The sequence below is a fragment of the Pogona vitticeps genome, chromosome 5, assembly GCF_051106095.1.
Source record: "Pogona vitticeps strain Pit_001003342236 chromosome 5, PviZW2.1, whole genome shotgun sequence".
Lineage (NCBI taxonomy): Eukaryota > Metazoa > Chordata > Lepidosauria > Squamata > Agamidae > Pogona > Pogona vitticeps.
The window spans coordinates 196,357,861-196,373,712 of record NC_135787.1 but is presented as its reverse complement, the minus strand read 5'-3'; the positions used below and the strand labels follow the sequence as shown (position 1 = coordinate 196,373,712).

General features: G+C 57.1%; 1 protein-coding gene across 1 annotated transcript; it reads right to left on the bottom strand.

The window, feature by feature from the left end:
• Positions 1 to 1,184: 1,184 nt before the first annotated feature.
• On the bottom strand, positions 1,185 to 15,645 carry RBM28 (RNA binding motif protein 28). Its single transcript, XM_073002345.2, has 19 exons — positions 15,301 to 15,645; positions 13,888 to 14,040; positions 13,649 to 13,746; positions 13,144 to 13,219; positions 12,619 to 12,711; positions 12,021 to 12,095; positions 11,416 to 11,554; positions 10,072 to 10,274; positions 9,367 to 9,448; positions 8,858 to 8,967; positions 8,324 to 8,397; positions 8,049 to 8,184; positions 7,075 to 7,139; positions 5,449 to 5,607; positions 4,133 to 4,267; positions 3,583 to 3,657; positions 2,441 to 2,805; positions 1,858 to 1,957; positions 1,185 to 1,476 (listed from the first exon to the last, which is right to left on the bottom strand). Exons 1-19 carry the CDS (start codon positions 15,518 to 15,520, stop codon positions 1,333 to 1,335), a joined length of 2,502 nt encoding a protein of 833 aa, XP_072858446.2. The 5' UTR covers positions 15,521 to 15,645; the 3' UTR covers positions 1,185 to 1,332.
• Between the last annotated feature and the right edge of the window lie 207 nt (positions 15,646 to 15,852).

Genomic DNA, 15,852 nt, shown 5'->3' with positions numbered 1-15,852 from the left:
CTAACGGTTTCTCAGGAGAGAAGGAAAGCAGAAGAAGTCCTCTGCCGGATAAGCCCTGCTCCGCATGAGCAACATCTGGGCAGCTTAGCCACTCATCCTTGGACACGCCTCTGCTTCTCCAGGAAGAAAAGATCAGCAACAGAATGGTTCTCCTGCAACAGGGACTGTTTTTCATTTTTCTTCTCTGGCGAGAGGGAACTGAGAATCCTAGGGGTCGGTTAGGAGCAGCCACCTAAATGAAGTGGAAAAGGCAAGGCCTTCCACTCTTCTTATAGGAAAAGAGCTGGCCTGGACGCATTTTACATGCTTTGCTATGTGTGCCAGAGAAGAAGATGTGAAGTCTCTCCTGCCAGCTTTAAGAGCTAACACTTGGATCAGGTCCACTTGCTCCGGGCTTGTTTGAACAAACTAGAGTTCAAATGAGAGAGGAGCCCCTGGGAGGAAGGGATGGGGAAGTCAACGGCGGCCTCTCCCCATCTCACAGGGCGGAGCTTCTGCTGGTGTCTGCTTTGAGTGCAGAAAAGAAAGAAAACACTCTCTCCAAGACCCTGGCTCTAAAATAGAACTCTGACAAAGTCTTTTATTACAAACGTTTTCGGTAAGACAAGGAAGCAAGTATTTAGAAGCCTCCTCTGGCCATTTCCAACCTCGTCTTCTGCCAAAGGTACGGCTCCCGTGTGTGTGTGGGGGGTTTGGGGGGGTGCGCTGTGAGAAAGCCAAAGGTCACAGGACCCATGTCTTCGTGCCTTCCATACCAACAGTCCCTCCCTGTATCTTCCCTCCCCCCCAACAAGACACAGGGGAACCTTTCAGAGCTGCTGAGGAAGGGAAGGAAGTGCAAAAAAAATGTGGGGTGTGTGTATGAGGGGCTCCTCCGGCTTGCCCCCTGCCAAGAGGCCATCCAGCCGCTGAAGCAGAAGGGTGGGGGCCCCACAGTCCAGCAAGGACCCTGCCGCTCCCTTGCCCCCACCCCCAGCAGCACAGCCTCAAGGTCCCAATCCAGCATCGGGGCAAATATTGCCTGCTCAGCAGACATCCTAGACTCGAGAGGAGACCCGTCTGCTCTTGCCAGCTGGCACAGGCCCTTCGCTCGCCCTCGGCCCTCCACAAAAAAAAAAACACCTTCGAGAGCACAGCCCTGAGGTCTTTGGGGGGCCCTCACCTCCACAGACCTTCCCCGCGGGAAGGAGGCTGCTCCTCCAGAAGAGTCCAGCTGCCACATCACAGGCTCCTCTCGGTCTTTCAAAGTCAGGGGCTGAGGAGGGGGAGGAGGAGGGCGGCCTGGCCATTCCTGGGCTCACTACTAAACCGCCCCCCCCCCCAAAGCACAGCTCAGCTCTCGAACCACTTGCTCCGCCTGGCAGGCCGAGCGCTTTGGCTGCCACCCAGGATCCTGCGCTTGTACTGCTCCACCAGCTGCTCGAAACGGACTTCGGTCTGGTTGTGTCCTGCCCGCCGCTTCTTCTTTGTGGGTCCCTGCAGAAGGGCATCAGCACGTCAAAAAAGCCCCACTGGGCAGCCAGGATGACTGAAACGCTCAAGATGGAGCAGGCCCGTGTTCCAGGCTTGGGGGGGGGGGCTGGCTGCGAAAGGGAAATAGACTTTCCTATTCTGAAAGTCACCCTCCATGCATGACCAGAAATTATGATGTGGATTGCATGGCTAGAATGCTCTCCCTTCTCATTGTATTGGTGCTGAGTAAAGATAAGTTTGCAATCAAGAATAATGTCACTCCACGTTCAGAAGTTACTGAACTTCTGAACTGACAAAGCACGTGAGCCACCCGTGGGACGGCGTGGCTACCTCCCACCCACCCCCCACCCCCCGAGGCCCCAGGAGCTCCTCTGACCAACTCACCTGCTTAGGGTCTGTGCGGGCTTCCTTCTTCATCTGCCGCTTGCTTGAGGGCGCCAGCTTCTTGGCAGGGGGCGCCTTCACTTTGCCCTGATCTCGCTTCCTGCCAGGACAAACAGCGCGCACAGTCACAAGTCGGGCTCTGGAGCCCACCCCCTCCTCGCCTGCCATTTCCCCCTCCCACAGGTATTGCATCCCCTGTGGGAGCCAGGAGGGGTTCCCACCGCAGGACACTTGTAGCTGTTCCTGTATGAAGAAATGGGGAAGACGGGACCCATCAAAGCAGCCGCCGGAGGAGGGAGGTGGGGCCCATCAACGAGGCCGGTGCTTCCCCTCCACGCCCACCCCCAGCACCAGGAGCCAGGAGGGAAGCAGCCCGTTGTATATGAGAGGCCGGTGTAGCCAACACGTCAGGGAAGTTCAAACTGAGGGGGACAGGAACAGAGGTGTGGAGAAGGGAGCTGTCGCGCACAGCAAGAGGAGCCGTGGCCTCTTTGCGTTCTTCCTACCTCCACCACCACCCCCAAAACCCCTAAGCTCAGACACCCGCCAGCCAGAGCCCAGCAAAAGCCGGAAGAGCCACTACCTGATTTTGGGTCCCCAGTGGGAAGGCAGAGCCAGGACCTTGCGGCGCTTCTTGCCATCAGGCAGCTCCACCTGCTCCACCTCTGCGCGCGTCTGGAACCCGGACCAGGGAGCAGCCCCTCCGGTGGCCTGGGGGCCTCGAAGCGGAGGCTCGGCTGCAGAGGCGTCCCTGGTCCTCTTCTTTGCAGTGTTCTTCTGCTCTGCAGGGTTTGGGGGCTCCTTGGGTCCCTGGGGAGGACCCTTGGCCTCTTTCTTCTCGGGGGGTTTCTTCCACCCCTTGGCCCCCTCTGCCAAGCTCCCAAGGCCACTCCGTGTGCTGGCGGACGGCGCTGGCTTTTCAACTCCTTGCTTCTGACTCAGCTTTTGCTGCATGAAAGAGACCGAAGGTTGGCCCTCTGCAAACACACCCGGTCCTCCTGCCAGCGTCACACGGAGGCCGGGCTGAATAATCACAAGGGAGCTCTGGGACAGTTCCGTGCTTTTGGACCGAGGCTGCAAACCCTGATGGAGGTTTTGCAGCCTGCAGGAAAGGTGGGCAGGCTCTCCCGCTCTCTCTGCAGCAGGCCTTCTGGCTCACAGGCCAGGTGCTCAAAGGACCACCCAGCAGAAACAGAGGCACATACGATCTCAACTCCGCTCCCCGGCTGGCAGGGAGCTTCCGAACAGCAGGGGCTCAGGCTGGCTGGTGGCTGGGAAGACGGCTCTGTTTTCAAGCCATAAAGGAGAGAACCTTTGCTCTTCCAAATTTAAATGCAAGGTGAGGCTTTTCGGTAACCTGTTTTCCTCCTGCGTGACTAAATTATTACGAAGATGGAGAACCCAGAGAATGCAAGCAAGAAGCAGTCAAGCACTTTAGCTGCCTTTCCAGCTGAGGACCCGGGAGTCAAAAAGCACCAAACACTTATCCTCGAAAAGGGGGCCCTGCCCACCAGGGAAGGCTGCAAGGTCTTGGGGAGTCCCAGGAAGGAGGGTGCCTGGAGCACTTGCTGAGAGACCTGAAAAATCCCTCCCTGGAGCTGGGATGGAGGGGAACCACCTCTCCCCCCCATCCCCCCCTCCCAGCACAGGCTAATCCCCAGTCCCCAGCTCGGCAAGGAGGGGAAGAGGGTCCCTCCCACCCCCACCCCGCCCCGCCCCCCCTACCCGGCTGCGCTGAGCCCGCTGCTCCTTCAACTTCAGCTTCCGCTGATCCTCCAGGGAGAACTCCACAATCGGCCTCTGCAGAGAGAAAGCACAGCCGTGAGCGGGAGAGCACTCGGCCTTGAAGCCACTGGCCCCGGGCTCCTTTCCAGTCCAAAGGGAGCACAGCCAGAGCCTTGGCCTGCAAACATGACTGGGGACCCCGCTTTCGAACCCCTGCAACACCTCTGGCAGGACGAGGACTGGAGAAGTCACTGGGCTGGGAACGGATGCAGGAAAGGGCCCCGGAAGGATTTCGACACCTCTGCCCGGTGGCCTCCTGACCCCCATCTCCCACCCAGGTGAACAAAAACGGGGCCCCTGTCAGCACCTGCTCCCCACACCTTGGTTTTGTCCAGAAAGGCCACAACGGCTGAACCTGGAAACTCTTGGAACGGGAAGGCCGCTGGACGGAGGTTCTCCCTGCCAGAGAGACCGCCAGCTGCTGCACGGCTCCTGCCTGGGCCGCCTCCCTCAGGGACCCACCCCTGCCCTGCCTGGAAGGGGCCCCCACCTTTTGATCACCAAAGATCTGGGGGTTGTTGTTCAGGTGGCGCAGGGCAGCCAGCGCCTGCTCGTGCTCCTGAAACTCCACAAAGGCGTAGCCCAGAGACTGGCCCCGCCCCTTCAGGTCGCGCATCACCCGGCACTGCGGAGAGAAGAGAAGGAAGCCGTCACACCCCCAGGCGCTCTCACGGGCTCCTCCCGAGGCGGGGGATGCCCGTTTCATGACGTCTGGACCCCAAGCACTACTCCTATCTCCCGGGATGGGGGTGGAAGGTGGCTAACACGTAACTGACATGATACGCGAGGCCTCCCCACGTCCATTTTGCCACGAGAGCAGAAAACGCCAGCCTCTCCCTTTGCTTTCTCTTCAAAATAAGAGGGAAAGGAGGCAGGGGTGGTTTTTGTGGGGGTTTTTTTGCCAATGCAAATTCTGTGCCCCAGCCGAGTTCCAAGGAGGGGAAGTGAGAAAAGGCGGCTCTAGAGGTTCACGCACCCCTCCCTGGGCAACCCAGATGTCAACAGAGATCCTCTCTCTGCACAGCCCAAGAGACCTTGGAAGCTGTCCAGGGATGGAAGGAACTGGGGCTGCCCCCCCCCCCCCCGCAGGGACGTGCCGGGCATGGGAGTGGCAGGGAGGGCCCTAATGCCACACTCCTTTGCTACCCTTCTTTCACTCGTCTGCTCCTCAGGGTTGGCACAAGCAGGACGCCCCGAGCAGAGGAAACCGTGGAGGGGGAACCTCAGCAAAGGATCCGCCCCTTTCTGGACAACTTTCTGGCACTGTGACAACCACAGAATCACCAAATTCTGGCTGTCCCTTTGAATGCAGCCACGCTTCTAGGTTTTTAGGACGACAGAGGAAAAAACCCAGCAACATCTGGACAGTCTTGGGTGGTGGGAGGAGGAGAGAAGGAAAGCCCCAGGGACAGCGATGGAACACTCTGGCGCACCACTCGTTTCTTTTACTCTAGAACGTCCTTCCGGAAGGGTCCCCGCCACCACCTGGGCTCCTCCCTGGGGGCATGGGGCCCCTCCGAGTGGACACAGCAGCCATGCTTGGATCCTCTCTGAAAGAGGGCAGGTAGGGGGCAGGGGTTTAACCCCCTGGAATGAAAAATGGGCTCTGCTTCCTCACCTGCTGCCCCGGCTGCAGCCACCAGGTGGCACTGGCGGATCTTCACCAGCCCGCCCGCCTGCTTGCCTGCCTGCCCTAGCCAAGGAGAAGGGCCAAGGGACGCCTGGCACCGCCTTAACCCGGGCACCCTCTCGCCCTGTCTTGTGGAAAGCGACCGAGGGAACCTTCTTGGCTACTCCGAGACTCACCTCCTTGAGCCGCGCGCCAGGCGTGCCTTCCGCGGCCTGCAGCATCACCTTGCGGAGCCTCGCATCGTCCACGCTCTTGGGCAGGTTGTGGACGCAGAGCCTCGTGCGCGACACGAAAATGTTCTGGTCCTTTAGCTTCTGCCTCTTGAGCTCCTCAAACTGGAGGAAGACAGGAAGGGGCGTCATGCGCCAGAGCAGACAGGGAAGGACGGGAGGAAATAAACACATTTGGGGGGGACTCTTCAGCATGCTCCCCCCCCCCCGATGCCCCGCTGGTGGAGTGCAGTTTCCGTCATAGGCCCACTTGTGTGGCAAGCGCTTTCTTCTGAGTCACTTCCCAGGCCCTTCTTACAGGCATGGCTCTCCCTTCGCCTACTTCCTCCCCCGCAAACCACCCCCCTCTGCCCAAGGCGACGCTCCAGCCTCTTCCTCCCTCCCTCTGCCTTAGCTATGGACAAACGGAGGACCTGCTCAAACACATGCGCTTGGGCACCACCCTGTTCTCATCCCCATCCCAACCCCCACCCCCGGGAAGAGAGATGGGGAGATGCTTTTAAGCCAAGCCACCAACACCCCTACGGCTCCTGCTGCCACCACCGCCCCAGGCCACCAAGCGGGGCTCATCCTGACCTGACGCCACTGTGACAGCCAATGCCCACGCCCTCCAGCTAGGTAAGACCACAGCCCTCCTTTCTTCTCCAAAAGAGGGGCCACTTAAGAAGAAAACGACTCAGCAAGATCTAAACGCTGGCCCCTGAACTGGCCAAAACCCCGCCATGCCTAGGGGCCAGATTTTGTTCCAGGAACCCATGGCATTCGCATGGCTTTGCCCCCTTTGCACCAACCCTGAGCACACAGCCTGACTAACGGCAGCAACAGAGCTGTGACTGAGTGACCGGGGCCTTCTGGTCCACAGGGAAAGGGAAGCCTCATGCTGTACCAACAGCCCTCAAAGAGGTCCTTTAGCTTTGCAGCCTCCACCAGAGAAGGTCGGGCTGACTAAATGAAGCTTCTAGCCAAAGGTCTTTCTGGAGCTTTCGGTTTGTTCACACCACCCTGACCTAAAAGCCCTCCAGTGCCCAGTCTGAGAAAGGACCTTACGCGACTCAGTGCCTGGCTTGCAAACGGCATTTTAGCTCTCCCTTAAATGGCTCTGGATTTTGCACCCGATCCCACAGCTTCCACAAGAGGAAGCCCAACGCCGTGGCCCTCAGCTGCCTGTCCTGATGCTGGTACGCTCCCTCCGACGCCTGAGGCCGAATAGGCTCTGCACCCCACCCCATTTGAACAGCTGGGAAGGATAAGGGGGAGGAGGAGACCACGGCACCCCCACCCCACAGGCAGCCTTCCTGGGGCATTTGGTAAGCCGCTCTGGGGAGAGAAGGCTGGGCCAGAGAAGCCCCCTCGGTCTGTTCCAACACCGTTCTCCTGACGTCCTGAAGAAGAGCTGAATTTGGAACCAGCCCTGAGCAGAAGGGCAAGAATATCATGAAGAGACAGAGGTGGAGAGAGAACACCTCCATGGCAGGTCCAGGACCTTGTGTGTGTGTGTGTGTGTGTGTAAGGGGTGAGGCGGCCCCAGGGAGAGTCAGGCAAGGCAGGCTCCCGGAACGGCTGCAAACTCACCCGTGCCCTCTTGGCCAGGTCGGTCTCGCTCACCCCCTCGGCAGCTTTGGTGCCAGCTCGGATCACTGCATATTAAAAACAAAACGGCTGAAGTACATGGAAAACCTAAAGGACTCGGAGCAGAAAGGAGATCTGGTTCTCGAGGAGAAGCCAGCGCTCTGCCTGTGGGGCCCTCAGAGCTGCCTTGGTGTTAGGAACTGGAATAAAAAGAGGAATTACCCATACAAGCCACCAGGCAGGACAAAGAAGTATCGCTGACAGATGACCAACACGCATTTTGAAGGCCTGGCTTGGGTAAATGAAAATCTTTACCCTTCCCATCTGCTTGGCAAACCTAAGACCTGCACAGGGTGGGCTAGACGGGGCCTGGGCCAGAACTGAGCAGGCCCCACCACCTCCAATCCCCCGCCTGTCCCGGTACAATTCTTGTCTTGAAATTCTCTGGAAGATGGAGAAGGCAAAAGCAAGGTCTACCTTTGCTAAGCCAGAGACTTACAGCATCGCCTTGCTTCCTTTTTTTGTCAGTGCTTTTTGTTGCAGGGAGGGGAACGGAGTGTGTGGTTGCCATGGCAGCGATCCCAGAGGGGGTGACCATGGTGACCCCACAGGGATAAGATGGTGGGCATCACCGCAGTCCACAGGGACCGGCCCCTTGGAGGCGCCACCCGCAAGCAGGGAGAGCAGGAAAGCGAGTCTCCCTCAAGGACCCTTCGTGGAGGGAGTCTGCCTAGACAGCCCGTCACAGGAAGAGGCAGAGGCGGGCTGAGCTGAAGACCTAGCCTGGCAACAAGGGCTTCTCACCAGTCCCTCGGCCCCCGCAGACCCCCACCATGCCGTCCCTCCAGTTTCCACTGGCCATCCAGCAAGGCTCAAGTCCCTGGGGGTGGCTGACCCACACCCCGCCCTTCGTCTCCACCCCTTCCTTCCCAGAGGCAGTTTGTGGGCCGCTTACAGCCCTCGGCCAAGCCACTCACAGCCTTCCCGCGCCAGGTAGAGGTTCCGGGTGCCGGTGGGTTTCTTCACTTTCTGGCTCCGCAGTCGCTGGGCTTCTTCTCGGCTGACGGCCAGGTCCACCCGCAGGCGGCGGCCCCCCAGGAACAGCCCTGCCCCCTGCCGAGGAAGAGGCGCACCATGAGCAAGGCTGCCTCCGTGAGGGCCAGGAAGGGGAGGGAGCCCTGGGAAGTCCCGCACCCTCGCTTCCGGAGGGGCCAGCCCTCCCCACACCGGCCCCAGAGCAGCCTTCCTTCACCTGGCTCTCGTCTTGAGCCGCCTGGAGACACCGCTGAGCTGCCTCCTGGGTCAGGAACTGGGCGAAGGCACAGCCTGATGGGAGAAAGAAGAGGCAGAACGGTGGAACGGAGGCATCGGGGGGGGGGCTGGGGCTGGGTGTGTGCGTGCGTCTCGGAAGGCAAAGCCTCCCGGTTACAACCCGTGCTGCATGAACCGTGTCTGCTTCTGGCAAGCCACGAAGCCAAGGAGTGTGGAAAAGGCAGCCCAAGGGACGAAGCTGCAAGAGCGATCACTGGCCTGCCACAGCGCTTCCGGCTGCAGTTGCCACCTCGGGTAAACTGAATCCAAGGCAGGGAGGCAGAAGGACCGCAGCTAAGCGTTACTGCCTCCGTGATCAACCCTGAGATGTGCATCCCCGTGATTCTGGCTCAGCCCCTGGGTTCCTCAAAGTTATGTCGCAGGTTCTGGTGGCTCAGGGCGTGCGCACACGCACACGCACACGCACGCACACACACACACACTCGCACCCCACCACCACCACTAGCCCTGCTACCTTTGGAGTGCTCCGTCTCAGGGTGCAGCACAATCCGCATGTACTTGAGGTCCCCAAAGGGCTCCAGCAGCGCTCCCAGCTCCTCCTCTTCGGTATCGAAGGACAAGTTCCTGCGGAGAAGCGGAGGAGAAGGTGGGAAGGAGGCCTCCGGCCAGCCCGAGGGCCACGTGCCCGGATGACCGGAGGGGGGACCTGAGGCAGGCCCAGCCGCAGCTGGGAGGGCTCTTCTGCTGCAGCCCAGGAGCGCCTAAGGTGCCCCCTTAGCAACAGGACGGCCAAGCGCTGGGCTCCACCCCAGCAGTCGGAATGAATACAGACGTGGGGCTGGGGCCGAGGCATCGACTGACGGCGCTGCGGAAAGCTCAGCCCACTGGAAGCACCTGCTGCCGCCACTGCCCCTGTGAGCAACATAGCCCAAGAGAGGGAAAAGGCACGCCCTGGGCCCTGCTCTCCCCACTGGCTGGGCCCCCTTCCCCTTAAACCGCCGGCATGCAGAGCCTGAGACCTACCTGATGAAGACAGTTCTGCCCTCCGTGACATCTGAAGGAAGCTTCTTTCGGTCCTTCTTCGGCTTCAATGGGGTTGTAGCCTCTGAAATGGGAATGACGTGGGGGTGGGGACATGGTCGTCCATCAGGACTTCCTCTGAAGGGCCGCCCCCACCGCCACCCGCTGAGCAGAGGCACACTCTGCGGCCACTGCCAAAGCCCTCACCCCCCCCCCCCCGCTGAGAAATGGAGGCCACTTCCTGGCTGAGCAAGATCACGCCTGAAGCCCAGTTACAGGGAGAGGCTCCGAGTCTGTCCTGAGACAGAGGTTCCACTTGGAGAGCCCTCTCCCCCACCCCATGACCCCCCAAAGCCCTCCAGACTGTCACGTAACGGAGACCTCCTGGGGAGGGAGGTGCCCCCCACTGAATGGCTTTAAGAAAGCAGCCCAGCAAGGGGTCCGTCCCTGGCTGTGGGCACTGAAACCTCAAGAGGAGGACCTCCAAAGTCCAGAGACGGAGTCTCTAACTCCCAGAGCTAAGCAGCCGCAGGGCAGACAAAAAGGGAAACTCGGCCAGCCGCTGCCGGAAACAGGAGGCCGAGATAAAGAGGGCTCTGGCCTCATTGGCCTGGGCTTCTCCTCTGCTCTTCTCAAACAGATGTGGCCCCTCCCTCCTCCACTGGCAGCACCCAGCTGCCCCCCCCACCCAGGAAATGTGAGACCAACCTTCTTGCTCCTCTTCAGAGCCCTCCTCGCTGTCTCCTTCGTCGTCGTCGTCGTCGTCATCATCATCATCATCATCGTTGTCATCAGAACTCCGGGTCTTGCCAGGCTCCTCCTCCTCTTCCTCGCCCTCACCAGAGCTCTCTGTCTTGCTCCCTGCTTCCTCCTCCTCCTCCTCACTATCCACAGGTAACACCTCAGAGGACCTGCAGGTGGGATCAGAGAAGCAGAGAAAGAGAATCATAGAATAACAGAGTTAGGAGGGGGCCTCTAAAGGCCATCGAGTCCAACCCCCTGCTCAAGGCAGGAATCCAAGTCAAGGCAGATCGGGCAGAGGGTGGTCTAAATGTTTCTTGAATGCCTCCCAGCGTTGGAGCGCTCATCACCTCTTCAGGTCATCGCTTCCACTAACTGTTAAGATGTTTTTCCTTATAGCCAACTCAAATCTGGCTTCCTGTAACTTGAGCCCATGGTTGCATGTCCTGCATTCTGGGATAATCGACAATATATCTTGCCCCTCCTCTGTAAAACAGACTTTCAAGTCTTTGAAAAGTGTCATCATCATCATCACCCCTCTGTCTTTTTTTCTCTAGGCTAAACCTGCCCAATTCTTTCAGCCTTTCCCCATAAGGCTTGGCTTCCAGCCCCCTGATCATCCTTGTCGCCCCCCTCTGAACTTGTTCCAATTTGTTAGCATCCTTTTTGAAGTGTGGTGTCCAGAACTGGACACAATTCTCAAGGTGAGGCCTAACCAGTGATGAATAGAGAGGGAACAAGCACCCTATGGGGATTTGGAGACTGTACTTCTGTTAATGCATCCTAAAATAACATTAACCTTTTTTGTAGCCACATCACACGGTTGGCTCATATTTAGCGTGTGATCTACAACAACTCCAAGATCCTTCTCGCTTGTAGTTTTGCTGAGCCAGGGATCCCCCATCTTGAAACTGTGCAATTGGTTTCTTTTTCTGAGGAGCAGGACTTTGCACTGATCCCTGTTCAATTTCATTCTGTTGTTTTTCTGCCCAGGGCTCCAGCCTATCAGAGTCCTTTCAAATATCGTTTCTGTCTCCCAGGGCATGAGCTATTCCACTCACCTATTCCACTTCTCATCAACAGCAGGCAACCATAACCCAGTTCTAAAGCTTTTCCACTGTCTCTTGGAGGCCCTGGGCCAGATGCCTTCCTGATGTGGTCCAAGTGAGAAACCCAGCCTTGCTGCTGCTTCTTGTCCCACAGGAAGCCAGAAGCCTTTCTCCGCAGAGAGTGTAGCCCAGCTTCGGCTAGCCAGCTGGCTTCCTTGATCACAGCAAAGGGTGCCTTACCCAGGTCCCCTGGGCCACTTACCTGCCCTGCTTTCTTTGCTGAGCAGGCCCCTGTGTTTCCTCTTTGTCATCTTCATCATCATCGTCACCTTCATCATGAGCATCACCATCACTGATCTGGCCCTTCGGCTGCGCTTTACTTAGTTTCTTCTCCTGGATTCCTGGAGGAGATCACAATGTAAGGAGAGAATGTCCCTGCCTAACTCACCTCCTTCAGATAACCCTGTTCCTGCCCCCTCCATGAGAATCTGGCCCTTTGGGAGTGACAGTGGAAAAGCCACTCCAGGAACAGCTGTGCAAACGGGTCTCTGGTTGGCCCAGAGACACCGTCAACCAGTTCCTGAAGCCAAGACCAAGCCCTGCAACTCGGTCACAGAGGCTGAGCCTGCCCGGGGCCCTGAACCTCAAGTGCATGACCGTGCCCTCTCACTCTTGTATGGTTTCCATACAAGAGTGAGAGGGTTAAAGAGAAGCCTCTGAGGGCCCTCTTAATTATCTCTGCAATCAGGATCAGGCTTCTTTGCCCTCCTTCCGCTGCAAGGAGAGGACAGAAGGCATTCAACTCTGGGCTTACAAGGTCTTAGTAAAAATTCCCCGACCGCAGGATTCCCAGCTCCCAGCACTTACCTGCAGGAGATGCTGCAGCCTGCATTGCCTGGTACTTCTCCCGGGCCACAGCCCAGTCCACAGCCACGGGACGCTCTGCAAAAGAAGAGAAGGGCAACTCTGAGACCAGCTTAATACCAGATCTTAGTATGCATGAGTCCTAGTGGCAGGTAAATCATGGGCATCCATAAGCAGAAACATAGGAGAGAAGTTCCTACAGACGTGTAAGCCCACTGCCTGAACACCTGACATTCTACTTGAACACTCACTCTGTCGTATGAGGATTTTTATAAAAAAGCTACATGCTTTCAAGCTTAGCTGGGCAGGTACAGAAATCAGATGCTTAGTTTACAACAAATACACCCCGAAGCTGAGAACCTCTGGTGACTGAATCCAGTGTTCAGGTGAAACTAAGCAATGCATTCGTGTTTGGGAAACAGAGCAAACTCTTTGTGTGAAGCAGAACTTCTTAGTCGAGGTTTGCCGGTCATCAGTCACCCCCTCATGCCATTCTCTAAACATCCCCAACACAAGAGGGAAGGTTTTAATGCCAAACCACCAAAATGGGTGCTCTATCGCATCATATGTTCTCTCCCTTTAAAAACCTCTCGGGCCTCACCCTTGATCTCCTTCATGTTCATCTCCTTCAGAGCCTTCCCTGCTTCCAGGACATTCTTAAACTGCACAAAGGCAAAACCTCGCATCTTTCCATCTGAAAGAGAGAACCACACACAGATGCTGTGTCTATGACTGACGTGTTGTACAGGAGTCAAAAATTCCTCTTTGGAGCTCAATGCTGTGACACAGGAGCTCTTTTCATGAAACCAGAGTGTGAGTTTTTCACAACTTCCACCTCCGACCTATTCTCAAGGTCTGTGGAGCAAATCAGAAGGAAGGGATGAAGCCACGTGACCTAGCCATGTGACCTTTGCGAGATCAGGACCCGTCTCACTCTTGGTCTTGCAACAGGTCTTGATCACGGAATCAAAAGCAGGGGTCTCGTCCAGAACTTACAACAGTTATTGCTCTAAAGGGAAACCCATGACTTGTTCATAGCTGAAAGTTATTGAGTAAACCCTGTGCTGCTCCCCCATTGGGCACAGCTACCAGACCATTCCTGCGTTCACTGCCTACCCAGCCATACCTGGTTTCCTGGGGAGAGTTACTTCCAGCACAGTGCCAAAGGGGGAAAACACACTCTTCAGATCATCTTCTGTGCACTGAGGAGAGGAGAAAGGAGACCCAAAGCAGAACCCATTGCAGTAAATTGAGCAAATGATATCCCCAAGCCCACCTCATCTTCTGAAGAGCCCTTAGACAAAGCCAAGAAAGTGGCCCTGCTGTGTGACCTCCCTATGCTTTCCAACAGGGAACCTGAAATGATGTTCTGTAGACTTGATCATTTTGAGGTCTCACAACTGGTACAGAAACAACAGTACATCAGTGACAAGATAAGAAGTACATGGAATCTCAAGAAGTACCCTCACGTTTACATCCTGCAATTCCACTGCATGTACACAACAACAAGAAGACAGCACTCTCAATGCTTCAATGGGTCTACTCTGCCTTAATACTGAACTTCAGCCTGTATCCGTTCCCTTTGCCTCACCAATAAGAAGATGGGATGCTCCTCTGTCTGTGAGGCATACCTTGAAACTCAAATTACGAATTATCAGCCGGGCTTTCTTTGAGGCGCCTTTTCTCTTTGGAGGAGGCTTCTGTACTTGCTGGAGGTCCTCAGAAGCATCTGAAACAAGAAGGTTTTGATAGTAGGCCAAATGTAGTACGGCTTTGGGCCAAAGACAAGCCAGTGGATTTTCCAGGCTCCAAATTCAGCAATGGCACCATTTAGAGATTCCACCAAACCAGGTTCCAGGCCTTGCCTTACCTGCTGCTTTCTTCCCTTTCTGTCTTGGCTTTGGATTAGCAAGGGTCACGCTGATCTTGTGGTTCCCAAAGGTGGTGACCTGCTGGACGGCCCGCTGAGCATCCTCGGGCAAGGAGAATGTGACAAACCCAAATCCACGACAGGTCTCGCTACCTATCCAAAAGATATTAAGTTTTAGAGTGTGCATCAGCTGGTTTGCCAGAGAAAAGACATGACAAACAAAGCGGGGTAAAGCACAGAATTCAGGGATAAATAACATTTTCACACACCCACAACCCTCATTTAGGCACAAAACCAAGAACTGTGCAAAACTACGCATGAATTTGTCACAGAAGGATGTTCTCCCACAAGCTTAAAACAAGTGATTATAATTTATTAGTTGCATCAGAGAATAAACAATCAATTTAAATACAGGTCCCTAAATGCATTTATCTTGCTCAAGATCTCACTTAAGAGAAATCGCGATGAAACCCTCAGACCATTCTCCTACTCAGTTATTGGACCAGCAAAGGGGGAAGGGCAGGACTTGGTCTTTCCTGCACTGAATGCAAACTGAGAACCGGGCAAAAGCAGTTCCCCTAGATTACAGCAAAAGATGATGATCTTGCCTATAAAGAGGCAGAAACTATGGGGAAAGTCAACAAGCAGCAAGGGAAGTCCTCCGTTGTATGTAACACACGCACACCCCAGTCTCAAAGATTAAAGGAGACACGTGAGCATAAACATCAGGCTGGGCTTTACAGATCAACATGTAGAAGAACCACCGCCACAGGGGCAGAAGCCCGGACTCCTCTTGCTGCATTTGCTCCCTGCAGGCTATCAGCCATTAACCCAGATTCACGGGGGCGACCTGCTGTGTGAAAGCCACCCCAGGGGCTGCAAGGGGGCTCCATTTAGCACCATCACAGACGCCCAGAGACCTGCGGGCATGGGGCTCTGCCTGAGGGAAGAGGAGGCCTCCACGTTTCCCCCCTCTGGGAAGAGAGCTGGAGCCGAAAGACCGGCCAGAGCAGCAAAGGCGCCGGAGGGGGTGAAAGGCCATGTCCCCCAAAGACCCCCCCCCCCCGATCGGCCTGGGAACCAAGGGGCCGGGGAACTGTCCCCTGTCAACCCAGGGATCCCTCCACCTCTCCCGGGGCTGATGGGGGAAGCACCATCCCCTTCCCGGAGATCCAGGGCCGAGGCTCGGGGGGGGGGGAACGAGGCCCAGACTTTAGGGACAACTCCCCCCCTGCCCCGGGCCTTTCTCTTCCTCCTCCTCTCCTCTCTGAGACGAGCCCCCCTCCGAAGTCCAGCCAGCCAGTCAGCCGCCGCCCTCCTCCCCCTCCCCGGCCGGAAAACGTGGGAAGAGAGGGAACGTTCGTCCCCCCACCCCGCCCGCCCGCCTGTCTCTCTTCCTCCGGCCCGGCTCACCTCGCTCGGTGACGGCCACAGCCCGCCTCACGGGCCCGGCCCGGCTGAACTCGCGCTCGAGGTCCGGGGCGCGGGCCGAGGGGGGCAGGCCTCGCACCAGCACCGTCCTCGCGGCTCCCCCCGCTGCTCCCGCCGCCATGGCAACCGTGGCTGTGGCCTCGCTCTCCGCCTGCTCCGCCGCGGGGCTCCGAACACGCTCGCCCGACCTGGGCGCCGCCATCTTGGGTCCGTCGTTCCAAAGGCCCCGGCCGGAAACGCAGGCGAGCACCCTGGGTTCCTTCCGGGATAGAGTCGGGAAGGAGCCCAGAGTGTCGTCCTGCCGCCCCCTGCCGGAGAAGGAGAGCGGCGCACTTGGAAAGGGCGCCGCGCCAGGTCGTGGTTCGCCCGGTAGAGCTCATCCTGCGCAGGCGGGCCCTTTTTTGTCGGTTTAGCCTTGGAGGAAACCTCGTTGGAAAAGGAGGATTCCTGCGCACGCGGTGTGATCCAGTGCCTTTCGGTCCGCTGAGAAGGAAGGGTGTGATTAATTAATTAAATGTATAATTTAATTAATTA

Excerpts from the sequence above, each read along its gene's own strand:
- RBM28 (XM_073002345.2), bottom strand. The coding sequence starts at position 15,520 with ATGGCGGCGCCCAGGTCGGGCGAGCGTGTTCGGAGCCCCGCGGCGGAG. Across the intron at positions 14,041-15,300 it reads TGTGGCCGTCACCGAGCGAG|GTAGCGAGACCTGTCGTGGA; the intron begins GTGAGCCGGGCC and ends TCTTTTGGATAG. Across the intron at positions 1,958-2,440 it reads CACTGGGGACCCAAAATCAG|GAAGCGAGATCAGGGCAAAG; the intron begins GTAGTGGCTCTT and ends TTGTCCTGGCAG.